Source organism: Alexandromys fortis, unplaced genomic scaffold, assembly GCF_014885135.2.
Source record: "Alexandromys fortis isolate MF-2015 unplaced genomic scaffold, M_Fortis_MF-2015_v1.1 scaffold_3, whole genome shotgun sequence".
In the NCBI taxonomy this organism is placed as follows: Eukaryota; Metazoa; Chordata; class Mammalia; order Rodentia; family Cricetidae; genus Alexandromys; species Alexandromys fortis.
The window spans coordinates 9,799,260-9,826,966 of record NW_026067909.1 but is presented as its reverse complement, the minus strand read 5'-3'; the positions used below and the strand labels follow the sequence as shown (position 1 = coordinate 9,826,966).

At 49.5% G+C, this 27,707-nt stretch overlaps 1 protein-coding gene across 2 annotated transcripts in view; it reads left to right on the top strand.

The window, feature by feature from the left end:
* The first annotated feature begins 787 nt into the window (after window positions 1–787).
* Window positions 788–27,707, top strand: part of Chid1 (chitinase domain containing 1) — a 50,446-nt gene continuing 23,526 nt past the window's right edge. For both annotated transcript variants that reach the window (XM_050137664.1, XM_050137663.1), the window contains exons 1-10: window positions 788–919; window positions 7,796–7,949; window positions 9,473–9,622; window positions 10,438–10,570; window positions 11,644–11,688; window positions 12,452–12,558; window positions 14,072–14,133; window positions 17,997–18,089; window positions 24,506–24,607; window positions 25,763–25,918. In XM_050137664.1, coding sequence (XP_049993621.1) covers window positions 7,839–7,949; window positions 9,473–9,622; window positions 10,438–10,570; window positions 11,644–11,688; window positions 12,452–12,558; window positions 14,072–14,133; window positions 17,997–18,089; window positions 24,506–24,607; window positions 25,763–25,918 — 959 coding nt within the window. In that variant the 5' untranslated portion in view covers window positions 788–919; window positions 7,796–7,838. The remainder of the gene's footprint in view (window positions 920–7,795; window positions 7,950–9,472; window positions 9,623–10,437; window positions 10,571–11,643; window positions 11,689–12,451; window positions 12,559–14,071; window positions 14,134–17,996; window positions 18,090–24,505; window positions 24,608–25,762; window positions 25,919–27,707) is intronic.

Sequence of the window (27,707 nt, the reverse complement as noted above, 5' to 3'; positions counted from 1 at the left end):
CACTCGTAGAATTGTCTGGCCTTACTTCCCCTTGCTAAGGCTGAAATGAGGGTGGAGAGAGAGTTGTCTGCCTCCCTGGGTTCTGGTTCCTACAATTTGCAAGACCAAAACGAAGACAGGGACAGCGCTGGGATTCTGACAGGCAGAATGTTCGCTGTGCGAGGCCATCCGTGGAAGGATGTTACATCTCCTGACGCAGTGTCCCTGCTGGAGACCGTGCAGTGGGCACTGCAGACCTGTGGATGCTGACAGAAATGTAGCAGCAGGGTTAATGCAGAGAGAGGACCAAGGAAGGCCTAGCGCACAGAGTGCATGAAACAGGGTCGGTCCTGACACTCCTGGGAGACCATGGAATTGACCACGCGCGTAGGCGCCAGTGCTACCCAGGCTTGGCAGGGATAGGTTCCCAAGACCCTCAGGCTGGACGCCCGGATGGTCTCAAATGTGGACGTGACGTAGACTTCAGCGCGGGCACTAAGCCAGACAGCCAGCAAGCCCGCAGCCGGAGACGCTCAGCAACAGCAGCAGGAGCTCCGCGAGGATCTCGGGATCTGACTGCACGATTCTACTGCAGGCCAGGTCCTGAGCAAGTAGGAGACTGGCTGCACAAGCGGAAACAGATCCACGGTCACGCAGTACCCAGTCCGCGCTCGCGGCACTGTCCCCACCCAACTGCCGAGTCCCGGCCCACCCTCCGCCCTTCGCCCTGCTCCGCCCTGCCGGCTTCTACAAGGCTTCACCTCTAACCCCGCCCTCCAGCTATCTTGGCCCCGCCTCGTCCCAGCGTGCCGTGCGCATGGCATATAGGAAGCTGGCGTGGCGCAGCGATAGCGCGCGGTGGCCTGTGGGCGGGACTTCCGGCCCGATGAATCGTCTTCCGGCCGTGCTTGATGGGTCTGGCCGGTCTTCTGACATGAAGGTGAGCCCGGCGGCGGCGGCGACGCCTGCTCGTTCGTGGACTGCCTCTGCTTCCGCGTCACGATGCGGGAACGCCGGGCAGCGAGGCTCTCTCCGGACAGAACGGGCCGAGTGTGAGCGGGAAGGAGAGCGCGTGGATGAGAGCGTCTGAGGGGGCTGCGAGTGTGAGGGTGAGGGAGTGTGTGAGAATGAGCGGTGTGAGGGTGAGAACGATGTGTCAGTGCGAGAATGAGCGGTGTGAGGAGGATAAACAGATGTGAGTGTGAGCCAGTGTGAGAATGAGCAGGTGTGAGGAGGATAAACAGATGTGAATGTGAGCTAGTGTGAGAATGAGCAGATGTGAGGGTGAGTGTGAGCTGGTGTGAGAATGAGCAGGTGTGAGGGTGAGTGTGAGCTAGTGTGAGGATGAGCAGGTGTGAGGGTGAATGTGAGCTGGCATGAGAACAAGCAGGTGTGAGAGTGAGTGTGAACTAGTGTGAGGATGAGCAGATGTGAGTGTGAACTAGTGTGAGGATGAGCAGATGTGAGGGTGAACTAGTGTGAGGATGAGCAGATGTGAGGGTGAACTAGTGTGAGGATGAGCAGATGTGAGTGTGAGCTAGTGTGAGGGTGAGCAGATGTGAGGGTGAGCTAGTGTGAGGATGAGCAGGTGTGAGGTTGAGTGTGAGCTAGTGTGAGGATGAGCAGATGTGAGGGTGAATTAGTGTGAGGATAAGCAGGTGTGAGGTTGAGTGTGAGCTAGTGTGAGGATGAGCAGGTGTGACAGTGAGGAAACAAGTGTGTCAGTGTGTAAAGTGAGCTGATAATGAGGGTGAGCGGCAGTGTGAGGGCCCGAATGTGTATGTGTGAGGTGAGAGCAGGTGTGAAGATGAATGGATTTGCTAGGGTGAGAATGAGTGTGAGGACAGGAACAACTGTGTTAGTGGGAACAAGGGTGAAAAAGTGTCAGGATGAGAGAAAGTCCGGAAGAGAATGTGACCTTGTCCTTGTGTAGGAGTGCCAGGGCAAGCGTGTTAACGTGAGGGCACTTTTGAGCAAACAGTAATATGAGACTGTGAGATTCACAAGTCACTATATAGACAGGAGAGAGCCGGAAGCGATGGCACAGGACTTTAATCCTAGCACATGGGAGGCAAAGGCAGGCAGATGGATCTCTGTGAGTTCTAAGCCAGCCTGGTCTACACAGTGAGTTCAGGACAGCGGGCTACATTATGAGACCTTGTCTCGGAAAAAAGGGGGGTGGGGTAGGAGGAGAAGTGGCAGGAAGTGTGTGTGTGCACGTCGGCAGTAATGAGTGTGAGCATGTGCCAGTGTGGCTGCGTGTGGAGAAGCATGGATCAGAGGTTGTTAGTTGTGTGAGTGTACATAACTTGAGGAGTCACGAGTGTGCAAACAAGTTAGTGGGGCTATAGTGGATGCATGAGCTCAGTGTGGCAGAATGGTGGCTGGCAAGCCCAGCCTGAGGTAGGAGGGTATACAGCAAGTTGTGTGGGTTCCTTCAGGTTTGCTGGGTGCATGAGGCCGCGTCTTACCCTCAGCACACCCTCAAACCTTGAAGACTATCCTGGAACATTTCCAAAGGACTTTCCACAGGTCTCTAGATTGGCGCCAATGGGTCCAAGAGACAGTGTGCTCTTGACGGAGCTGGAACTTGAGCCATCCTTTAGCGGTCATGTTTGCATTGCCTTGTGCACTTGGTCATGGTGTGGTAGCCATAGCCCCAAGGCTTAGTGGGCTGCCCCCTGCATTGCTCTCCTCGTCTGTGAATGGGAACAACACTGATACCTGGGTCCTGAGCTGTGGCGAGAACTTGTGGGTAACTCACCAGGTTTGGCATGCAACATATGGTCAATAAATGTCACCTGGGGTTGTGATCATCCTGTTTCTTATGTCACCTTCATTTCCAACCATGCACTCACCTACCTTTTCATATGAACAGTTTGCTCCTAAATGTGTCCTCAAAAGTAAGAATGTAGGATGACTGTCATGTTTGCTATAAGAGCAATGAATCTATTAAAGAACTCAGAGGGATGAAAATGTGGCCCAGTGTTTGCTTAGTATGTGTGGAGCCATGGATTTGATTCCTGGCACTAAAACACTAATAGGTGGTGGTAGCTAACAGTCAGGCACATCAGTCAGCATCCCTCAAAAGTCTTTTAATACCAAAGCAGGAGATCAGTCTGAGGGCCAAAGGCCATCTTTTTGTTATTGTTGTTTTGATACAGGATCTCTTAGCCCAGCCAGGCCTTGAACTCAACTGCATAGGTACAACTGACCTTGTACTCATTTTTTTTAAGACCTTATACTCTTAATCTTTCTGCTGCCATCTTCCTAGTGCTGGCATCTCAGATTGACCCACTATGCCCAGTCTAAAGCTAGTTCTTTCCTTTTTTACTTTTAAAAAGTGGTTTATTTATTTTATGTGTATTAGTGTTTTTGCTGGGGTGTCAGAGCCCTTGGAATTGGAGTTACACACAGTTGTGAGCTGCCATGTGGGTGCTGGGAATTGAACCCGGATCCTCTGGAAAAGTAGCCAATGCTCTTAACTGCTGAGCCATCTCTCCAGCCTACCCCACTTGTAGTGTTCTCACCAACTTCATTTGTGTGTGTGTGTGAGTTCTGCATGTTTGTCTGTGCTCCGAGTGTTTGCAGTGCCCGAAGAGGTCATTAGATCCCCTGAGACTGGAGTTGGGCAGCTGTCAGCTGACTTGTAGATGCTGGGAATCAAGCTCAGGTCCTCTGGAAAAGCAACCAGCGCTCCTAACTGCTGAGCCATCTCTCTAGCCCCTGAAAGCTAAGTCTTAAAAGAGAACTGAAGTCAACTCTGATTAGCTTCTTTAATCTGCACACATGCAACAGATAAATACACAGTTTGCACACATTAATGCATTTCTTTGTAGGAAGCACCTTACATATCTTGCTTCAAGTCCGCTTGAGGAAGATTTGAAAGCTTCTGCTGTAACTGTCGGCCTCACTAAGACAGTCCTTCCAGTGCTATGGGATCTGTAGCCCCACATGGTTGTAAGCCACCATGTGGATGCTGAGAATTGAACTCAGGTTCTTTGAAAGGGCAGCTGGTGCTCTTAACCACTGAGCCATCTCTCCATCCCTTAAAAAGTTGTTTGGTTTTTTTTTTTTTTTTAAGTACACATAGATGTTTGTGTCTGTGTGAGCATGTGAGTGCAGATGTTTACAGAAATCAGAGAGGGGTGTCAGATCCCCTGGAGCTGGGGTTACAGGTGGTGGTGAGCATCTGCTGTGAATGCTGGGAAATCTAACTCAGGTCTTCTGCAGGCACAGAGCATCCTTTGAGTTGCTGAGCCATCTCTTCAGCGCATCCCATCTCCCTTATTTTTTGGCAAGTGGGCATTTGGAGTTGAATGCAAGGCCTTATGTGTTCTAGAAGACTGCCGAATTACCAAGCTACATTCCCAGCCTTTCCTCCTTATTTTGAGAAAGGGTCTTGATGAGTGATCTAAACCGGCTTAGAAGTCTGTAGTACAGACAGGTCTTAAACTTTAGATCCTTGTACTTCAAGTCCCAAGTAGTGGGGTTCTAGGCCTGGGCCCCCAGGCTAGGCTTCTTTCACCCTTTCTTCCTGTAGGTATAAGGTCTCAGGCCAGGGGATAAGGAGGTGGTAGGCCAAGGGCCTTTTGATGAGGTGAACAGAGGCTCAGCTGCAGGTCTAGATAACAGATATTAGTAGAGACTCAAGATCACAGGGAACCTGGACATACACTCAGTCCTGGACTACTTACCCCTGGTTTCTTATTACTTTCCTTCTGTGACCCAGTTCTTCACCCAGGGGAGAGAAGCCTTGCTTATGTAGGTGCAGAGGCTAAAGACATCCTTGGGAACTAGGGTAGTCACAGGCTCAAACTGGCCAAGCAAGCTGTATGTTTTCCTGGGCCACTGGTCCCAAGCCTATATTGTGGTCAGGTTTTCCCATTCCCTGGGGCTACGAACCTCGGAGTTGAAGCTTCACAATTGTGAAGACAGGGTGGGCGAGCTGGGTAACGTGAGATACAGAATTATCTCCTCTTAATTCTCATTTTGTCATGGAGGAAAAACTGGTGGGATGGGAGACCAGGCTGAGAGAATCATAGATCTTACCCCTCTAAACAGCCAGTTTTTAGAGCAAACAGTGCCTTTGCTGGAGGCTTCAAGCATCCGGTATTATTTTATATACTCTACAGTTTTTTTCCTAAGTCCTCAGTGCCTGAGGTCTAGATTTTCTGCTGGTTTTGTAGTTAATGGAATCTTCCTGGTTTGCCTTACTCAAAGACCACTTATTAGTCATAGGTCCACACAGGTGTGTTGGTTGGTGTCCTCAAGGCTTACGGCCACAATCTTAGCTTTCCACAGGTCACCCCAGGAGCAGTCTCAGGGAAGTGACAGCAACGGGAAGTAGAAGGGAAACAAGCAGCCAGCCTGGGAGGTCCTGGGAATGGGTGGGCAGGCATTGGAGTGGGCCTGCCTCTAAGGTACTGTTAATGGCTCATACTCTGCCTGGCTGCCTTTTCTGGAGCCTTTCAGCCAAGGATTCTGGCATCTTTAGGTGCTCTTGACCACAGAGGAAAACTGTATGCTCACCTGTTGGGCTGGGTCAGTCTCCACAGAACCCTCCTGGGGTTATGTGAGTCTCTTTAGCTTGGTCTAGTAAACTGTGTGTTGCCAGAAACATACAACTAGATTGATACACTTCTGCACACCTTGTCTTGAAGTCCCACGAAGGATTGACAGCCCAGATGGTCCATGTTTATCCAGAATCTCCTAGAACCTAAAAGTGAATTGTACAACTAATGAAAATTCGGTGCAGAAAATAGAGGTGAAAGGAAACGACCCGTAGATCCCTATCAGCTTCTACTTTTGCTCCTTATATACTTTATGTGCGCACTATGCACATAAAAACAAGACAGCTGGGCTCGGATGACGGTGTGTGTATGCCTGTCGTCCTGTCACTGGGAGGCTGAAGCAGGAGGATCTTGAGTTGGAGACCAGCTGGGATGTTCCTAATAAGATCCTGCCTCAAGCAAATGACAACAGGCTGTGCTGCATGAATGCAGTTTGTGGTGTTTTTGCATTGATCACCATCATAGGCACCGTTATGCTCGTTTGAGTTCCAGTATCAGAGGTTTTGGGTCCCTAAGCTTGATTCCTGTGGGGGGGGGGCGGGGGGGGGGGCAACGACAGACAGACAAGTTCTTTGAAATGGAACTTGTAAAAGGAAGGAAGTGTATGGTGGACAGTGTAATATTTATGGCCACATTGTCATTCAAAGGCCTTTCCCAGCGAAATTCCCGCTGAGCCCAAGAGTGAGTTGTTTTCCCAGGAAGCATTCTTAACCCTTCACATACTGAGTGGAGACGCCATCTTAGGTTTCACCTGTGTTTTGTTCCTTTATTCCCAGGCTTTTAAGTATCTCTATATTTGAAACCTCTTCTTGTATTTATAGTGGGACGTTGTTTACTGGAATGTCTTTTTGGTCCATTTGTTTGCTTGTTTATTTTTGAGATAGAGTTTCCTGTAACAGACTGGCTTCCACATCCATATCTGACCTTGGAACTCCTGATCCTGCTGCCTCTACCTCTCTAAGTTCTGGGTTACAGGCACGTGCTACCACACCAGGCTTTTTTATTTATAACATAAAAATTTATTTTTATTTCCTTGGCTGTTGTTTGATCCCAGCACTCGGAAGGCAGAGGCAGATAGATCTCTAGTTCAAAGCCAGCCTGGTCTACAGAGTGAGTTCCAGGCCAATCAAGGTTACTACACAGAGAAACCCTGTCTGGAAAAACCAAAAAAATTTTTGAATATTATGGATAATTATGGGTAGAAATTTGTCAAATGTGTCCCAAATAAGGTGGGTTTGTTGTTGTTGTTGTTTGGTTTTTTTTGGTTTTTTTTTTTTTTTTTTTTTGAGACAGGGTTTCTCTGTAGCTTTGGAGCCTGTCCTGGAACTAGCTCTTAGACCAGGCTGGACTCGAACTCAATGAGATCCACCTGCCTCTGCCTCCCTAGTGCTGGGATTAAAGGCGTGCGCCACCACCGCCCAGCTGCTTTTTACTTTCTAAATGAAAGTTTTACTTATCTTTTTTAAAAATTTAAGGCAGGGTCTTGCTGTGTTGCCCAAGCGAGCCATGAACTCCTTGGGCTCAAGCAAGCTTTTTGTTTCAGCCTCCCCAGTAGTTGAAACTATAGGCACTTGACACAGTGCCCAGCTTTGAAAGTTACACATTTTAAAAACTTTATTTTTATTTCATGAGCGTTGGTGGTTTTGCCTGCATGTATGTCTGTGTAAGGGTGTCAAATCCCCTAGAACTGGAGTTACAGAAAATTGTGAGCTGCCATGTAAGTGCTAAGAAGTGAACCTGGGTCCTCTGGATAAGAAGTCAGTGCTCTTAACTGCTGAGCCATTTCTCCAGCCCTGAAAGTTACACATTTTTAAATACTGAACTCTGGTGACACTTTCTTTTGTATACTTTCTCCTTATTGATATACTTGAAAACTGCTTCTCTGCCCTGGGATTACATAAGTAGTTGTCCATAGTTTGTTCTAGCACCTTCTATGACTTCATTATTTCATACTTCAGCCTCATTGCTGCTGAAGTCTCTTTAGATTTGTGGGGAATGTGGGAGTCAGTTTTCCTAGTTGGCTGGCTGGTTTGTGTTGGGAAGACATCTTTAGACAGCTTGCAATTGTCTGAGGGGACCTGGTGATCTGGGCAGGGAAATCTAGAAGTTCTAGAGGCTTAACTTTAGTAGGAAGGGCTGGCCTAAAGGCCCTGAGGACTTAAGCCCTATTAGAATAAGTACAGTTGTCTGTTCATGCTGTATTTCTGTTCTGGTCATCTGCCTTCATGTACTCCTTTCTGCAGCCCCCTGGACCTAGAAATTGGTTCCTTCTGTGACACGCCCACCATGTGGCCACTTCTTCATGTCCTCTGGCTTGCTCTGGCCTGTGGCTCCGTTCACACCACCCTGTCAAAGTCAGATGCCAAAAAAGCTGCCTCAAAGATGCTGCTGGAAAAGGTAGGGAACTTGAGGTGACCACAGTGGCTAAGAGCTAACTTGTCCTACCTGGCTGGGACCTTTGTGAACCAGGAGTGTCTTGGCTCCTGGCTCCTACACAGCTTTCTGACAAGCTAGCAGCGTGCCGGTAGGCAGCCTGCGTGACTCTGGGAATGACTCTCGCTGAGGCTGTGAGTTTACAGCCTCTGGAACTGGAGGAAACAGGCCCTTTGGTATCATTATCCATCCTCCTTACTCAGACTCTGTATGCTGTGACATTTTCCATCTTCTGTCTGCTGTCACTATTCCATGGTTGTTGAATTCTCTCATCTTTACAGTTCCAAACTGTGTTTCTGTCATGACCCTTGTGATGTTCTTTTGGGACATTTCTAGGGATTGCAAACCCAAATGCGGTCCCCCATCCAGATCCCTCCTTAGCCCCAGTAGTCCCCATGCTGCTGACCAGGCTGCTGACACAGGACCACACCTATGACCCAGGCCTGAACCGATAGATGCTCTGTACTTTGGGGCAGAGAACCCATACAGTGGGCATCTCTATCTGTGCTGGATGGTTTTATGTGAACTTGATACAAGCTAAAGTCATCCAAGAGGAGGGAACCTCAATTAAGAGATTGCCTCCATAAGATTGGATTGTAAGCAAGCCTGCAAGGCATTTTCTTAATTTGTGATTGATGGGGGAAGGTCCAGCCTATTGTAGGTGGTACCATCCCTGGCTGGTGGTCCTGGGTTCTATAAGAAAGCAGACTACACACAAGCCATGATGAGCAACCCAGTTAGCAGCACCATTCATGGCCTTTGCATCAGTTCCTGCCTCCTACCTTCAGGTTCCTGCCCTATTTGAGTTCCTGTTCTGACTTCATTCAGGGATGAACAGTGATATAGAAATGTAAACCAATAAAATCCTTTCCTCACCAATTTTCTCAATTCATGGTGTTTCATCACAGCAATAGAAACTCTGTCTCTCACAGGAAGACCAGGGAGTCAAACACTGGGAAATCAGGGAAGGCTACAATGGGCCCCCAAAGTGTGGACAGAACTGGCCAGCTGAGAACCTGATGGAAGATTTCTAGGAGCAGCGGTGGGGTAGAGGCAGGCATATTAGCATCCTGGTTGGGAGATGCAGGTAGGGCTTGGCCAGTGGGATAGCATATGTTTGACACATCCTCAGTGTATGGACCTATGGTGCCTAGATGCCCAGTGTTCTTGAGTAAATGTCAATCTTCATATGTAGAAGGAGCCACGGTAGCCTCCTGCCAGATCTCCAGCTCAGATTAAGGTATGAATAGCCCCTGGGAAATGCTGCTTTGTTCGCTGAGTGCTAGAGCCCTTCTAAATTAGTCATCTACTGTGGCCTTAGTCCTCTACCTATAAGGTCTTTAGGTGAGTAGTGCCATGTTAATCCAGAGACATGGTCTGCAGCCAAACAGAAAGAACAGACTTGCTGCTGCTCCTGCTGCTTCTAATGCCACAATTCATGGTGAGAACAGATATTAGACAGCTTTCTTCTCTCCCTTTTGTTTCAGACTCAGTTTTCAGATAAACCTGTCCAAGATCGGGGTCTGGTGGTGACGGACATCAAAGCTGAGGATGTGGTTCTTGAACATCGTAGCTACTGCTCAGCAAGGGCTCGGGAGAGAAACTTTGCTGGAGAGGTCCTAGGCTATGTCACTCCGGTAAGTCAGAGTTTTGTGGTGCCAAACCGGGCTGTCCTCCTGGCTGGTGTTTTCTCCCTGGCTGCTGCTCCTGTGAGACTGTAGGAGAGATGCTAGCATAGAAATGTCAGAGGGGAGGGTACCATGGTTTTCTTCGGGCTTGCTCCCTGTGGCTTCAGGAGATTCCCCTCCCCACAGCAATTCCTCCTGAGTGTAGAGAGGACTCTAGGGCTGTCTAGTCGAAGTGGGGGCTTGTAGAGCCCCAGTGAAGGGACATCAGCCTAGATCCCAGGCAGTGGGTTACAATCCCAGGAGTTTTGTAAAGGGAGAGAAGGAAGCCCAGGCAGGGAACTGATGGTAGCTCAAGTCCTGCACTGTTGATAATGATGTGTAGTAGGAGGCCACTTGTTTGTTTCCGACTGCTCAGCCCCGAAGTAATCACATAGTACCCATATTATATGCAATACTGTTTGGCCAATAGGTTAAGCGTATTTCTGGCTAACTCATATCTTAAATTAACCCATCTCCATTAATCTGTGTATCACCACAAGGCTGTGACTTACCAGGTAAAGTTCCAATGTCTGTCTCCAGTTGGGCTACATGTCTTCTCCTGACTCCGCCTTCTTTCTCCCAGCATTCAGTTTAGTTTTCTCTGCTTAGCTAAGTTCTGCCTTACTACAGGCTAAAGCAGTTTCTTTATTCATTAACCAATAAAAGCAATACATAGACAGAAGGCCCTCCCACACCACTGATGGCTGCCCTGGACATGTCCAGAGCATCAAGTGACAGCAGCATGGCAACACTGTTCTTTCTCTCCCCTCTCTTTCCTCTACCAGTGGAACAGCCATGGCTATGATGTTGCCAAAGTCTTTGGGAGCAAGTTCACACAGATCTCACCAGTCTGGCTACAGCTGAAGAGACGTGGTCGTGAGATGTTTGAAATCACAGGCCTCCATGATGTGGACCAAGGTTTTTCCACTTCTTTTTATCTGTGTGCTCTGAGGGCTAAGAAGAGTATGATAGTGTGCACATGTGTCTGTGTGAGTATAAAAGTGTACTATGTGTGGGTGTGGATGTGTTTGTGCGTGTCTGAGAGTATGTGACTCTGGTTATGTGCTTGTTTTGTTTTTGAGACAGAGTCTGACTATGTAGCCCTGGCTAGCCTTGAAATCACAAAGATCCACCTGTCTCTTCCTCCCAAGTGCTACCACACCCAGCTAGGTATCATGACTAGTGAGTATTAGTGTGAATATGTTGATTGTGACTCTGCTGTTATAGGCCTGTAATCCCTGCTACTCAGGAAGTTGAAGCAGGAGAATTATAAATTCAAGGCCTATGTGGGTATGACTCTGGATGTGATTGTAGGAGTGTGACCATGAGAGATGTCAAGTGTGACTAGGTATGTACGTGGGTGTGAGTGGAGGGACATGTAGTTTGCCGTCTCACACCACATGGTCTGCCAGGTAAAGATAGTCCCTGAGGTGATCACCACTGTAAGGTCCTCTGTGTGGTCAGCTATAGGAGGTGAGAGACTGTCCAGTAGATGACAGACTGAAGAGCACTGGGAATTTGTGTCCTTTCCTTCCTTTCTGACTCTAGACCCGGGAGCTGTTGTTCCTTCTCATGAATGTCAGGGCTGCATGTGAGCGTAAGGAAGGCAAGTTGTACAGCTGAGCAGTGAAATGATTGGCTCCCCCTTGTCAGTCTCTTCCTTAGTGTTCTGCCTTTGGGCCAAAGAGGAGCAGAGGCTAGAGAAGGACAGCTCACTGCTGACACCTGCTCTTGAGGAGCCTGGTCCACACAGCTGAACCACGGAATTGATAGGAGAGGGCTACCTGGTTTTGGAGTTCTCCGATGCTGTGAAGACCTGGGAATGACGATGGGAGGAAGGGACTGGGGGCAGGAAGAGGGAGTGGTGTAGAGGAGATAGAGGGTAGGAGTAACTGTAAGGCTGCCTCTGGGCTGGGACAGGAGTGGGCAATGGTCTGGATCTTTGGACTGGACATATGCTGTATACTGACTGTCCCTTTCATCTCTAACAGGGTGGATGCGAGCTGTCAAGAAGCATGCCAAAGGCCTGCGCATAGGTGAGTCCAGCAGGCCTGGGCATGGTCAGGAGAGCAGCCTCAGCCATACTATGTAGATGGCACAACCTTCCGAGGGTCGACCTAGGGTCCTTTCACATTCCTTCCCATCTAGGCTATGCCACTTGAGGGTAAATCTCACCCTTGAATGCTCTGAGCAGTCAGCTGAGCTTGACCACCAACTCAAGCACCTCCTTCTTTGGCTGGTGATTTTCCTGCATAGTCCTTTCTTCCTTCTTTCTTCCTGTCCAGCAAGCGTTACTGAGTTTCCTGGAGCCAGACCCTAGACTGGGCCTGCCTGAGGGTGACCTTGTCCCTACCTTTCCTATGCCTCTGAAGCTCACAACTGGTATGGGGAGGAAAATTTTCCCAAAGAACAGCATGAACCTGAGGACAGCAGAAGAAGCCTGTGAGACTCAGGCTTAGGGGAAACTACTGGAGGCTCAGAAGCAATGACAGGAAGGGGCCTGGCCTTCCCCTCCTGTGGCGCAGGAGTGGAAGCTACCAGGTCAGACTGAGGTAGAGTAACAGCAGCAAGGATCTAGATGAACTGGGGTCTGGCCCAGGCAGTTTCCTGAAAGGTGGAGCCCTAGGAGTATTTGATATGTTAGCATCTCCTTGTCCCCCTCCTTCCTCCTGCCTTGGATAGCCTCCCTGCTTGTCACTGGTCTGGAAGCCAAGGGGGTACCTTTTTGCAAACAAGTAGCAGAAGGTAATTCAGTGTTTCATAGCCACAATCTTTCTGTGTGCTCTCTCCTGCTACCAGTGCCCCGGCTTCTCTTTGAAGACTGGACTTACGATGATTTCCAGAATGTCTTAGACAGTGAGGATGAAATAGAAGAACTCGGCAAGACTGTGGTACAGGTGGCAAAGGTGAGACGTGCACTCCTCAGGACCTGTAAGTGCCCATAAAGCTTGGAGCCCAGCCACCAGGAGCCCAGCCACCAGGCCCCACTTCTCCAACAGGCTGTACCTCCCACTCCCCACTCTCCTACTCATTTGCTTCCCTCTTTGACTGAGGCTCCCAAAGGGCCCACACCTGGCTCCTCTTTTTTTTTTTTTTTTTTTCTTTTTGTGGTTTTTCAAGACAGAGAGTTTCCCTGTAGCTTTGCAGTCTGTTCTGGAACTCTCTCTGTACACCAGGCTGGCCTTGAACTCACAGAGATCTACCTGTCTCTGTTTCCCGACTGCTGGGATTAAAGATGTGCACTGCTACTGTCTGGCTTTTTGGTTTTTTGACAGGGTTTCTCCATGTAATAGCCTTAGCTAGCCTGGAACTCCCTCTGTAAACAGGCTGACCTCAAACTTACAGAGATCCACTTGCTTCTGCTTCCCAAGTGGTGGGATTAAAGACCTGTGCCACCATGCCCAGTGCCTCTTTTTTTTTTTTAAAAGAGAAAGACAGACAGACAGACAGACATATTTATTTTTGTGTGTACATGTAATGGCACACTTTTTTTTAAATATTTATTTATTATGTATATAATATTCTGTCTGTGTGTATGTCTGCAGGCCAGAAGAGGGCACCAGACCTCATTACAGATGGTTGTGAGCCACCATGTGGTTGCCGGGAATTGAACTCAGGACTTTTGGAAGAGCAGGCAATGCTCTTAACCACTGAGCCATCTCTCCAGCCCTGTAATGGCACACTTATTTGTAGAGGGCAGAGAGACAACTTGCTGAGTTATTCTTTCCCACCTCATGAATTCCAGACATCAAACTCAGGTTTTCAGTCCTGACAGAAAGCATCCTTACCTGCTAAACAATCTTAGTGGCCTTTTTTTTTATTTAAATTTTTTGGGACATATCTCACATAGCTCAAACTGGCCTTTGAATTCACGATGTAGAACTGAGGCTGGCTTCGAACTTCTGATCCACCAGCCTCTACATCCAGGACTGAGATTACAAGTGGTATGACCTGGCTCCTCTTACCTGACTTTTTTTCATGGATGTCTTCTTTGCAACCTGTTTCATCCAGGGTGGATAGCATAAGCCCCACTCAGACTATACCCCTCTCTTGCTCATAGCCGTGGGAGTCCCAAAGGTGGGATAGTATTTGTCTCTAGGCCCAGAAAGCTTCCTTTGGCTAAAACCCCATAACTCTCCCTGGGGTGGGCCCATCCCTGCTGGCCATCAGTATGCCTGGGCTACAGCAAGGGTGGAGAAGTGTGGGCAACTGAGCACCTTTGCCCTTCTGGCTGCCATGTGGTACCTCCTCCCCATGCTGCTTGCTTCAGAGGAATTAATGAATGTGTAGTGCAGACTAGGTCTTGCCTTGTGAGGAAGTGATTGGGCTACTTTGCCAGGTGGCACAGCCAGTGGCTTCTTCCTGTCTTCCCTTAATCCTCCTAGATTCCCATTTCTCCTACCTGCACGTTTCTTTCAGAACCAGCATTTTGATGGTTTTGTGGTGGAGGTCTGGAGCCAGTTGCTGAGCCAGAAGCATGTGTGAGTGAGATTGTGGGCCCCTATGTTTGGAGGAGCCTAAGGGAAGACCAAGGGAGAGGGAATAGGCCTGGGAGGGCCTTCCTTCCTCAGCTTCTGGGCTCTGGGTTGGGGATGAGACCCTGCAAAAGGTAGAGGCCTACTCAGAAGCCAGGAATAGCCATGAGGCAGGCAGATTGTCCTGACCACATCACTGTGCTAGTCTGGAGGCCCCTTCTGAATGGCTAAAGGAAATGAGGGACCATCACCCAAGAGGAATCAGTGAGAGAAGGGTGGCCAGGTCTGTGCTACAGATGTCCAGCTAAACCCAAGTAGAGATTTCCTCACTGAGCACAAAGGAGACTCCCAGGAACATTGAAAAGAGGCTGACTGTGGCCAAGACCTGGGGTGTGATGGTCGGTGTCTACTGGGGAAAGAATGTCAAGCGCTTGGGAGTTGTCTGCTGGGAGGAGGCTATAGAAGTCCTCACATCTCCTTGCTCCCATAGTACTGGCCAGCAGACAATGCATCTGACACTCACTTTGCCAGTGAGACCAGGAAAGGAGGGAATCATGGAAAGTGCCCGCAGCTCCAGCACAGCTGGAGACTGACCATAGCACTGAGGAAAGGCCCCTCCTCGATCCTTAGCTCGGGTTCTTTGCCTAATCTGAAACAGATACCTTTTCTAACTCTGCCAAGTTGGGAGTTCTGCCCTATAGAAGATGACATAAGAACATTTGCCCTGTTTAGGGCTGGTGCTGTCTGGGCACACCCTCAGTAGAGGTTTGTGCAGCCCATAGCTGCAGAGCCCAGGTGTTGGGCAGTAGAGGAGTCAGCTCCACTTCTCTTCTGTGTAAGGGAGTCCACTTATGCTTCCTAAGCCACAGCTGGTCCTTTACTGTCTCACAAGGTTCTGGGCTCCCTCCCCTTGTGTTACTCTTAGAAGCTTTGCTGTATACAGAAGACTGTAAGTCTCAACTCTGCCCACTTGGAGGCAGCATCCCCACACGACTCTCCTGTGGTCTGCAAGGGAAGTCCTGGTTTAGATGAAGCACTGTAGGGGTGGGGATGAAAAGGACATTTGATGAAAGGATGTCATCATTCTGAGAGCCCAGAGGAAGGTATTCCTAAAGCTAGGACTGAGCCTTGCCCTTAATGAAAGACCCCAACCAGGGAACACCACAGGAGAAGTGTGTTCCTGAGTTAGTGGGGAACTTTCTGCCTGCAGTGCCCCTGAAGGACCCCAGTTCTGACCTGAGGGTTAGGTGCCCCAGACTCTCAGTCATGTGACATCTCCAGGCCCAGCTTTGTGTTTTTGCTGGGCATAGAGCCCCACCAGTGCTGACTCTGCTGCCAGCCATCCCTTCTTTTAATTCTGGAGACTACAGATCTATTAATCAGAGACTAGCGATAATTCATTTGTGTTTCAGCACATTAAGTAGGCAGCGAGTCACAGCTGCATTGTGTCTGGGCTCCCAATGGATCATTAATATCAGATAGGGAGGTCTAGGGGTGGGAGTCTCAGCATCCACAGTAGGAGGGGTGGAGGTAGGAGCAGCCTGCCTGGGCCTTTGTGCTCAGAACAGTGGACAGCTGTTTGCACAGCAGTCATGGGGCTGAGGCATAGGTAGTGGCCAGGTCCTGAGCAGCAAAAGCCATCTGGTTTGTGGTTCTTTTGGACACTGTCCCAGGATGGACATGGCTGTGGTAAGACACCGTGGGAATGGTTAGGGGGATTACTGCTCTGACTGCCATTTCCTGCCTCTCACTATGACATGCATCTGGCTTGGATTTGAAGAGCTAAGTCAGCCTGTTTGGTACATATATGCCTGCCCTTCATCCAAGGTGATGGTAGGGCCCATGACTCTTTGTCTCAGGAGACAGCCCAACTTTCCCAGAGCATAGTGGATGTGTCAGGGAACTGTGTGACTCATTTCTGGGGTCTTTCCTTCAGATTGCCATCTGTCACAGTCATCTGTTCTTAGGCAGATGCTGTAGACATGGCAGGAGTGGCTAGAGGCCCTTCAGGGGACCTAATTTCAGATTTCAGGTACCTATGAGACAGGTCCTGCTAGGTTCCTGTTCTGCTTAGGTTCCACACCAAAGACTCTTCAGGGAAGGAACCAAACCCCCGATCCCCATGAAGTACCAGTTTGTTTGCCCCTGAAGTAGGTAATGTTATGGGCAGCAGTCTGACGTTAGCCAGACCTAATCAGGAATTAATTCCATTTACAGGGCTCATCTCAGTAAATATCACGGGTCTTATATTAGTAATCTCCCCCAAAATGTGGCTGGCAACAGTGGCAGGGGAAGTGATGGCTATTGATGGCAGCAGTAGATTTTTGGGTTTGTCAGCTCTGTGGTAACCTTGTCTCTGGAAGATGCTGGTCCCTTGGTAAGGTTGGAGAGAAACTGCTAACCAAGTGCCTATTTTCTGTGCCCCTCAACTGGTCTCATCCCAGTGTACCAGCCCAAAAGCTGGGTTCAGTGGCTTCTGATCACATGCATTCGCTACTACTAGGCACAGGCTCAGAGCCAGGCTGCCCCCAGGATCTGTTGACTGGGACTTTTATGGGGACACTACTACTTCCAGGCCCACTAGAACTCTGTGGGGTATGCTTATAGAGTCCCTGCATCCAGAGTGGCTGTAGTGTGGGCCCTTGAGAGGGATGAGGTAGGCTCATACTTGTCTTCTGCAGACCCCTGGAACAGTCTTAGTCCCTCTTAGTCCTTAGGTCTTGGATGTCCTTGGAAAAAGATCATCCTGCTGTTTGTCCTACAGTTAGGCAGAAGGGTCTCTTTGGTGGGGTTGGCTTTCCATATTCCTGGGTTTCTGGCAGCATGGACAGCATTCTCCTGGCCCACCTGCATAAGTGGTGTGCAGGAAGCGTAAGGATGGGCTGCCCCAAAACTCTGTGTCATACTTATATTGTCACCTGCAACCTGCAAAGTATATACCAGACCAAAGAAGAACAGACAGCTGGGACTTGAGTGCCCTTAGCCCCTCATGGCTAGATTTGTCACACTAGAATCACTGATACATTGAGAACTTACAGCTCAATTTGGGCCACATCAGAGAGACTGAAGCCATTGCTGTCCAGTAGTTGGCCACAGAGAGGACTCCAGACTGTTTGCAGAGATGTACTAGGGGCAGGTCTCATGGCCAGTAGGGCACTCAGCTTTGACCCTGCAAGTGTAGAATTTGTCAACCTGTATGCCATTGGAGCTGTTCCTGAAGGTGCAGCTGTACAAGAGGGAGGGAAGACCTCCTTCACATAGGATCAGTAGAACCTCCTGAGTTGCATTGGGCCAACTCCTGTAAGATGGTCACCTTGAGGGAAGCAGCTGGTGTCAAGCATGTCACAGGCAGTCCATTAGAGGCGTAAGCAATGGGCTCCCAGAACATGCACGGAGAGAAGCTGACATTTGTCCTTGAGGTCCACCACCAGCTGCCTCCTCCACCTTCTCATCTGGTTCCCCCATCTCTTGCCTCTGGCTTTTCTGTATCTATCCCAAGGGTCCTACCCCATCTTCCTTCCCAGGGCCCCTACCTGGTATGTTGCTCAAAGTATTTTGTGCTGTTTCTCAGCCTGAAGGTAACTAGGATTCCTCGGAGTCAGTGTTCTAGCCCTTAAGTGACCCCCAAACGCCCCTTCTCTTGGGATACCCAGGTATGAGGAAAGGCAAGCTCAACTGGAGTATGGTCTCCTTTTCATCAGTCCCCTTCAGGGGTTCCCACTGAAGGGTGGTGTGGGAAACCCTGTGAAGGGACTTGGAGTTCTTCGATAGAGCCTAAGGCTAGGATTTTATCTGTTACGTTCTTGAAGCAGTGGGTGCCAGGGAGCCCCACAGTACTCTGGGCTAATCTTAATTCTCGGTTCTTGCAGAGGCCTCATCCACATGCTTACTCACTTGGCTGAGGCGCTGCACCAGGCCAGGCTGTTGGTCATTCTGGTCATCCCACCTGCTGTCACCCCTGGGTAAGTGTACTCTAGTGGAAAACAGTTGGTCAAGGGTCCACCTCTCATCAGCATGAGCTCCCCTCTCCGAAAAAAAAAAAAATATCTGGATGCTAATTACCTTCTGCTTGGTTTGTGGGGTGGGAAAAACCGACTTGCATTTCTCACCTATTTTGTCCCTCAATATAGGCATACTATTGAGAAATTCATCAACATGAGAATCTACATGTTTAGATTCATCATTATCTGTCTCTGGGACTCCAAGACACTAAGTTCAGTGCTTAGGCTGTCAGTACTTGCTATGCTTATAACATAGTACTCTATAGCTGGGGCTACTGAATGGACCTGGGTGGGCCTTTGTTCCCAGCCCTGTGAGACAGCTCCTTTGGAACCTTTGGGACAAGATGTAGTGACCTGGGTACTAAGAGTGGAGCCAAGGCAGCTGGATCCCCATGTCTACCTTGCCTAGAACGTCTCAGAGAAGTCACCAGTGTTTGGCTTAAAAATAACAAGACTGGGAAATAGGAGACTCAGAATTACCTGGGGGTAGACCTCGGGCACAGCAGGCTGAAGCAGGAATGGGACAGGAAAAGGGGTAGAACTATTGCGTGGGAGTCCTGGGAATCTTTGTGGTATCCACTAGCTTCCGGGGCAGCCCTATCTATTTGGCCCTTAACCCCTGAGATGGAAGCTGAGATCCCTGACCTACACATTGAAAGAAAACACCCTTCTCTCTTTGGGCCTTCAGCTATCTGAAATAACAGTAGCTGGATGTGGTTAGATATGCCTCCAGGGCCTGTGTTCTATCATTGGCAGGCTGATGGTGCTGCTTATAAAAGAAATGACTTGTGCCTTGCATGTTGGCAGGTCCCTTTATTCCAAGCACTTAGGAGTTGGAGCAGGCAGAGCTCTGAGAGTTCAGAGGCCAGCCTGGTCTACACAATGAGATGTCTAAAAAAAGACTTGAGTTAATGTAGCATCTGCAAGATGCTTTGGGCAGTCAATACAGACACTAGTTGCTGGAAACCTACCCTGTGTCACCTAGTGCCTCCCATTACTACAGATGATACTATACTACTCAAGCAGACCCACCAGCCCAGGGTGGTTTCCCCATCCCAACCTTGTGGGTACCAAGGCCCTTTGTAGGGCCTGGATTTTTGCCTCTTGTCTGACTTTTCTTCCTAAACCTCTCTTGGCTCTCAGCCCATTGGGGGGGACAGTTGAGCACAGCTGCGGTCTCTCCACATTGGTTTCAGGCTCCTCCCAGAAGTGCTGATCCAGAGTGCAGTGGGCTCTGGTGCCTCTAGGTAGGCACCTGGGAAGTGGAAAGCTTGAGGGCTGTCTACCACTGTGCCCAGGAGTGAGCGCTCGTAGCGTTAGGTGACACGGGGTAGGTCTCCAGCAGCTGGCATCCTTGTCAGCTGCCAAAGCATGGTGCAGGTGCTACATTAACTCATCACTTTCTGAAATTTTGAGACATCTCACTGTGTAGCCCTGGCTGGCCTGGAACTCACCATGTAGACAAGCTGAGCTGACCACGAGATGCTAAGTGAGGAGGAATCCATCTCTGCCTTGGTGGATCCCAGGTCAGGTCTGCACCTGTAGCTCAGTGATCCCGTCCTTGCCTGTGAGAGGAACCCAAGTCAGGGGTTTGTCCAGGGACTGGAGCCTGAGTTATTCTCCATGCTGCATCTTTGTGTGGAGCACTTAGACTGTCTGACGCCCTGATCCTTGAGCTTGCCTAGAACTGGTGTAATGTTGGCTGGGGTGCCATAACTGGGTGGAAACTTGGAGTGGACAGCTCAGCAGCCTGGGCAGCTGATGAGGCTCTGGTCAGGGTTAGGGTGCCAGATTTTGAGGAGGATCTCTCAGCTCAAGCATCTTCACCCAAGCTCCCAGTCCTTTGCTGGAAGTGGGTCCTGTCCTGGAAGCCGAGGCCGACTCCACCACTCACTTTGCAGTGACTGAGGCACATAGTTCTCCCCATGTAGCCATGGGGAGAGGGATTCTGGAGGGCTCACAGAGGGAGGGGGACATCTGTAGCAGCTGGAAGGTCCAAGAGGTGGTAAGAATCTGAGGGGAAGCAGGGCCCTGGACTGATTGAGGCCCTGTGAGTTTGGGGATCAACCCTTCTGCCTTGAGTGTAGTGGGATACTAGAACCCTCCGTTTCTGTGGATGCTCTGCTGGTACTACTCCAGGGTATGGGAGTGCTTTTGTGTCCTCCCCCACCCCTTGCTAGAGAGCCACCTCTGCAAGGGAGCCCAGTCAGCAGCTGTGCCCTGCATCTTCAGCAGGACACAGTCATGTTATAATTCATCTCACAGCTCTGGTGGGGGGCAGGGGCAGAGAATTGCTTCTCAACATCAAATGAAAATTCACTTACATCCTTTGTCACCAAAGGCAGGTTAGGTCAGAGCTGCTAGGGCTGGCCTCCAGCTGTGCTACCACAGCACTGAAGAGTCATGGAACTTGCCCTAGAATTGGGTAGCTCTTTAGCCATGCTGACCTTGAACATTTCTTCCAAGGTCATGTGGGTGCTTTTAGCAATATAAAAACCAGGGCAGAGTGGCAGCCTTAAAGACCTAGTTTAATTAGATCCTCAAACCTGCAGGGGCCAGCAACACACCATCCTTGGGACATAGGAAATACCAAGTCTACTTCTAGCCAGCTTCTTGGGTTTCTCAGGGACCAGTAACATACTGTCCAGAGTGGTGGTGAGGAGTATGGCAAGGTAAATGCCAGGTCAATCACCAACATTTCCTTGGCTTTTTTACCTACTGGGGCCTTTTAGGTTGATTACAGAAACCATAGGAACAACAAGGCCAGGCAAGATAGGCAACAGGGACTGTAGGGTAAACCTGCGCTAAATACCCATTCAGTTGTCCTAGAAGTTGGACAGGGAGTTGATTCACCACCCAGAGGCATGGAGAGACAGGAGTCAGAGGTGGCTAGGGTCACAGGGGCAAGGGCAGGAGGTTTCAGAGGAAAGCTGTGGGACAGCTCCGGGAGGGGTTGTCCTTAAGTCTGTGTAAGTCCAGTGTGGAACTGCCAACTATAGATGATATTAATGGGCCACTGAAGGAGGGAAGCACACCCTGTGGGCTGAGGGATAGCGGACAAAGGTTTGTATATTGGGCTCTCCAGAGTAGGAAAGGGCGCCATATTGCTAAGATAAAGTGGCCTTGGGGAATGATTAAGAGTTGACTCCCCTGTCTCCCCTGAGGTTGCAGGTGGTAATGAGTGAGGCCAGTGGGTTCATAGCTGCATGCCTAACTCTCATAATGTTCATGAGTAACTTATTTTTTTTTTATTTTTTATTTTATTTTTTTTTTTTTTTTTNTGGTTTTTTGAGACAGGGTTTCTCTGTGGCTTTGGAGCCTGTCCTGGAACTAGCTCTGTAGACCAGGCTGGTCTCGAACTCACAGAGATCCGCCTGCCTCTGCCTCCCGAGTGCTGGGATTAAAGGCGTGCGCCACCATTGCCCGGCTTAATTTTTTTTAATTTTTTGAGACAGGGTTTCTTTGTGTAGTCCTGGCTGTCCTAGAACTAGCTCTGTAGACCAGACTGGCCTTAATCTTACAGATATCCACCTGCTTCTACCTCCCAAGTACAGAGATGAAAGGTGTGTCCCCCACCGCTGACTTAGCATGAGCTGCAGCCACACTGTGTGCCCCAGCACCATTTGGTCTTTTTTCCTAGCTGCAGGGTGCCTGGATAAAGGACCACATGGCTGGAGAGGCCTAGCTCAGTGTCATTACAGTCCTTCTCTCTGGAGAAGAGAGGCACTCATCACTGGAAAGAAAAGGTAGCCTGGGTATGACCCCCATCTTAAGCCCTTGGTGGGCACTTAAAAGTGTCTCTCTGCTAGGGCTGAATTCCTTCCTCCTTTGCTATCCCCTGCATAGGGCTGACAGTGATGTGTTTTGTTACATTGTTTTCCTCCCTTAGAAATTAATTCAGAACATGAAGTTTTAAGCAAGAGTAGTAATTTCTATTTATTGGAAGTCATGCCGTGTGTGGCTTCTTGACAGGCTATTCTTATGTCTCTCAAACATGTATGTCCACCTTTTGTCCTGGTGCTGTGGATCAAAGAGAAACAGCTCAGTGGCCAGGCTTCCCAGGGTTCTGGGGCAGGAACAGGACAGGCTGGGGAGAGATGGCTCTAGTAACAGCCTCTGCATAGCCTTTCTTCCTCAAAGGTAGAAGGGGGTGATGCATTCCTAGAGAGCACCCAACGACATAGCTAGAAGGGTGGGAGAGGGACAGTAGGAAGAAGAAGCCTAGTGGCATCTCTTCTTTCCTGTTGATGGCCACCACCCTGGGGGTTGCTCCATTTCAGGTCAGTGTTGGCTGTGTTCCTGTTTGTCTTTGTCTTGTCAGGACTACTTAAGAACATGGCCATTCTGACATGTGGATGGTCCTTGTTGCCCCAGCCTATGGAGTAGGGTTTTATGAGTGGACCTCTGGAAATAATGTGTGTCCCAGGAAAATAGTCCCCACAGGGTCCCATGGTCTTTGCAGCATCCCCACCCACTCCTGTCCCCTGTGTTCTATCTTGCCTTGCAGCTGGGTTTGCCTCTCCTTTGGTGTCAGAACCTCTGACCCACCCCTGTTCTCCAGGCGCTCCTCATGCCCCTGCTCTCAGCCATCCTTGTCTTCTCATCCATTCCTGCCCTGCTCAGTGAGTGTCCCAGTGACACAATGAGCACAGATGCTGTGGCAGCCCTGCCTGGAGAAGCTAAAGGTGACCACTGGGATCTGTGCCTAGAGACAGTGAACCCAAAGGTCAGATGACGGCAAACAACACTGTGCACTGGAACCAGCTGTGCCTGGGCAGAAGCGTGTGGTGATCAGACCTTTGTAATCTACCTTGAACAAGCAGAGTGCCCTCTGGCCTGGCCTTCGCCTCTGGGTGAGGTCTGACTTAGTAGGTCAGGTGCTCCAAGAAGCACAACCACTAGCGGGTACCATTCTAGGTCTCAGGAGCCCAGACAGTGGGCAGGGCTGTTATCTAGTAGATGTTTGACTAGTCCTTGTGTACAGTTCCTTCTGAGCTTCTGACCTGGGGTCCGAGTATACTTGCAGCCTGACCAGTGTGATATAGCAGGGGAAGAGGTTCTTGTTGCTTCAGACTGGATCCGTGTCCCCTCCCTGTAGAAGGAATAAATGTCTGTGCAGATATATCTTCCCATTGATAGAGACCTGCTTTTCTTCATGGTGACTGGTGGGACTGCTGTAAGACTTCAGTTCTTTCCCAGCTTTCAGTGAGGCTACAGATCCTTGGTGGGACTTTGCCAGGTGTAGCTACTCTGCTTCGAGCCTTCTAGGCCCCAAGAGCCTCTCGCTCAAAGCCACACCCATCTGAGCCTTCCTCCAGCCATACTGCTGATCCTTGTCACAAGATAGGACTAGGGAAGGCTGCTCCTCCACCAGCCTCCAGCTACAGCCACTCAGATCTAGAAACAGCAGAGCCTGACATACTAGGAGCCTGGAAACATTGGTAGGTTCTTGGATGAGGGTCCCACATAGGAGCAGGCAAGCTTTTTTCATGCTGAAGTCTGTCTTAGTTACTATTCTATTGCTCTGAAGAGAGCATGACCAAGGCAACTCTCGTAAAAGAAAGTATTTAATTGGTGACTTGCTTACAGTTTTAGGCTAGTCTATAATCATCATGGCAGGAAGCTGATAGGTATGGCACTGGAACAGTAGCTGAGGTCTTTACATCCTGAACCTGAACTGCGGGGGGGGGCGGGGGGGGGGGGGGGGGCGGGGGGGGGGGGGGGGGGGGGGGGGGGGGGGGGCTTTTGAAACCTCAGTTCCCCTCTCAGTGACACACCTCCTCCAGCAAGACCACACCTCCTAACTTTTCTGAACAGTTCAAATAACTGATGACGAAATACTCAAATATAGGAAGGGGCCCTCTCATTCCAGTCATTACAGAGCCCTTATGTTTCTGGATTGAATGCTTGGGCCCCATTTAATTGGGAGCAGAAGTAAGAGCAACTGTTTTACTACAGGGCTAAGATAATATGTTTGCAGAGGTCCAGGCCTGGGGGCATGGGGAAATTGCTTATCCATGTCTGGGCAACAGAGACCTCCATGAGTCTGTGCTGTCCCGTATGTTCCCACTATGGATTGGTTCTGGCACAGGGCTGAGTCCCAGATATGTTGTGCAGCTCTTGCCTCTTTTTCCCTCAGAACTTTCTAGGGGCAAGGAAGTAGGGATATCTCTGTTTGACTTCAGCCCTTATCCTAGCACCTGGAGTATGGATGGCCCCAGCCAGATAGCACTTTGCCCCCATCCCTGAGGGAAAGTAGCTGAAGGTCCTCGTAGAGGGAAGAGAAGGCTGGAATCCCAGACAGCATGTTTGATCTGACTCTGACTGGGGAAGGCCATACATAGTAACCCGAGGTAGATATGCTTGTCTTGTCACAGGACCGACCAGCTGGGTATGTTTACACACAAGGAGTTTGAAAAACTGGCCCCTGTACTAGATGGCTTCAGCCTCATGACATATGACTACTCCACATCACAACAGTGAGTATGCGCTGGTAGGATGCAGTAGGTACAGGGAGTCTTCAGGAAGACACAGACCTGCACCTTGGTCTCTCAAGCAGACATCTGCCTGTGGGTTCTGTGGCTCTGCATAGATGGACAGTCACTTTCTCTGCACCTGAATGCTGCCAGATGGAAGCAGATGGTGTTAGGCCTCATTCTCAGGAGAGGTGATTCTTTGGGTGGTCTCTCCCTAGGAGGTGCTTCGTTACCAGTAACATAGGCGTAGTATTTCTGCTGCTTCTGTTTTCCTTGGGCCTTGGCCCCAGCTGCATGTCTGCTGACCCTTCCTTGCCCAGTATTTCAGACCTGTTCCTACTGCTCTGGGGATGGAGAGGTTACATTAGTAATCTGTCCCATTCAAGGCCCCTGTGGGTCCCATCAAAAAGTGCTGGGGCCACTTTGCCTGTGGTACTTCAATGATATGTTTATGGTTTAAAAAAATTGTAACATGTCCAGAGTCTCATTTTTCTAAGATTTATTTTGTTATTTTTAATTATACATATGTGGGGGGGGGTATAAGCATGTGTGTGGGTTCTCAAGGAGGCCAGAGGTATCAGATCCCCTGGACTGGAGTTACAGGCACTTGTGAGCCTCTGGATGTGGGTGCTGGAAACTGAACTCAGATTCTCTGCTATCTCTCCAGCCCTGTTTTTTTGTTTTGTTATTTATTTATTTATTTATTTATTTATTTATTTATTTATTTATTCGAGACAGGGTTTCTCTGTAGCCTTGGTGCCTGTCCCGGAACTAGCTCTTGTAGACCAAGCTGGCCTCGAACTCCCAGAGATTTGCCTGCCTCTGCCTCCCGAGTGCTGGGATCAAAGGCGTGCGCCACCACCGCCCGGCTGTTTTGTTTTTTAAAGACAGGGTTTCTCTGTGTAGCGCTGGCTGTCCTAGAGCTCACCATGTAGACTAGGCTGGCCTTGAGTTCACAGAGATTGCCTGCTTCTGCCTCTTAAATTCTGTGGTTAGAGGTGTGCACCACTATCCCTGGCATCCCCATTCTTGAGAGGCATTTGCTATAACACAGAAGGAAATGGGTTTAAGTGGATAACCTAGAGGACCAGACTCTAGTCAGACGCAGGGCTTCTTGCTGGCTGCTAAAAGTGGCCCCATTCTCCCTTTAACTTGCAGGCCTGGCCCTAATGCTCCATTGTCATGGATTCGAGCCTGTGTCCAAGTCCTAGACCCCAAGTCACAATGGCGAAGCAAGATCCTCCTGGGGCTGAACTTCTACGGCATGGATTATGCAGCCTCCAAAGATGCCCGTGAGCCTGTCATTGGGGCCAGGTGAGCCCAGGGCCCTCTGGGTCACATTCCAGGTGTGGTTAGTTGTAGACGTGTGGGTTTCAATCCCTGGGAAAAGGGAGAAAAGTTGGGACTGAGAAGGTTAGGGGTAGGTTCCTTTGGGCTTTGCAGACTGTGGGGTCTGAGATATGGGTTGAACAGAAAGCCTCAGTTCTCTGTTGGACACACCCCAGGCCTGTGAGGGCTAGCAGCCTCCCCACATTGTTGGTGTTACCGCCAAGGTCTGCATTTGTGGTGCAGTTGTCCTGCCATTGGGAAAAGGGTTGGATGTGACATGGCTTTGTGCGTGGTTCGTCTGGGCTGCGTCTGTGTCATGTGGGCATGGCCAAGACTAACTCCTTTCTGGTCCCATCATTTCCTCCAATTAGGGTCTCTTCCAACGTCTTGGCTCTGTGGTTCTAATAATGTGAGCCCAAGCATCTGTGTTTTAAAAGATTGCTCCCACGTTTTTCCTGTGTGCTCATCTCCCCACTGCCTCCAAGCTTCAGTCCTAGCCGTTGGGTCTCAGCAGTCTGGTCAGCTCCATCTGTGTCACCTGTGCTCAGCGTTCGTCGAGCTCTCCATGGACTGTGCACTCACACTTTTTATTCTTTTTCGAGACAGGGTTTTTCTGTCTAGCCTTGGCTACCCTGGAACTTGATTTGTAGACCAGGCTGGCCTTAAACTCAAGAGATTCACCTGTCTGTGCCTCCTGAGTGCTGGGATTGAAGGTGTGCACCAGCACCGCCTGGCCACACTCAAGCTTTTTACCAGATTTGGAAAGCATTTAATTTTCTCTACTTTTCCTCCCTCTCTGCTCCCTCAGACAAGAGTGTGTGTGGTACATGCTGGCCTGATTAGCTTGCCCCTTGGCTCCTGAGGTGTGTTAGACTTCTAATGGCTTTATTTTAATTTTGGTTGCTTTCTATTGCTGTCTCTGAAGCTGATTTTTTTTTTTCTTTAAAATATTTATTTAGTATGATACTGTGTTCTGCCTGCAGATCAGAAGAGGGCACCAGTTCTCATTACAGGTAGTTGTGAGCCACCTTGTGGTTACTGAACTCAGGACCTCTGGGAGAACAGCCAGTGCTCTTAACCTCTGAGCCATCTCTCCAGCCTCTGAAGCTGGTTTCTTTTGCCATTCCCTCTGCTATTAACTCTACCCCAGTTTTTGTCTCACATCTAAGAGTTTTCTAGTTCTTTTTGGCTTGGTTTGGTTTGGTTTTGGTTTTTCGAGACAGGGTTTCTCTGTAGCTTTGGAAGCTGTCCTGGAACTAGCTCTTGTAGATCAGGTTGGCCCTGAATTTACAGAGATCCGCTTGCGCTTGCGTCTGCCTCCTTACTGCTGGGATTAAAGGCGTGCGCCACCACCGCCCAGCTTCTAGTTTTTATTTTACATCTCTGTGGATTCATTTGTGATAATGCTTAAGGTCACTTTCTGAGAATTCTTTTTTTTTTTTTTTTTAAAGACTGTTTCTCTGGGGATGTTCTATCGGGAACTCACCAAGGCCAGCTGGCCTGGGTCTGAAAAAGCCTGGGTCACTGAACATAGCGAACAATGAGGACTACTGAGACCTCAAGAACAATGGCAATGGGTTTTTGAGCCTACTGCACGTATTGGCTTTGTGGGAGCCTAGGCAGTTTGGATGCTCACCTTACGAGACTTGGATGGAGGAGGGTGGTCCTTGGACTTCCCACAGGGCAGAGAACCCTGATTGCTCTTTGGGCTGACAAGTGAGGGGGACTTGATTGGGGGAGGGGGAGGGAAAGGGGAGGCGGCGGTGGGGAAGAG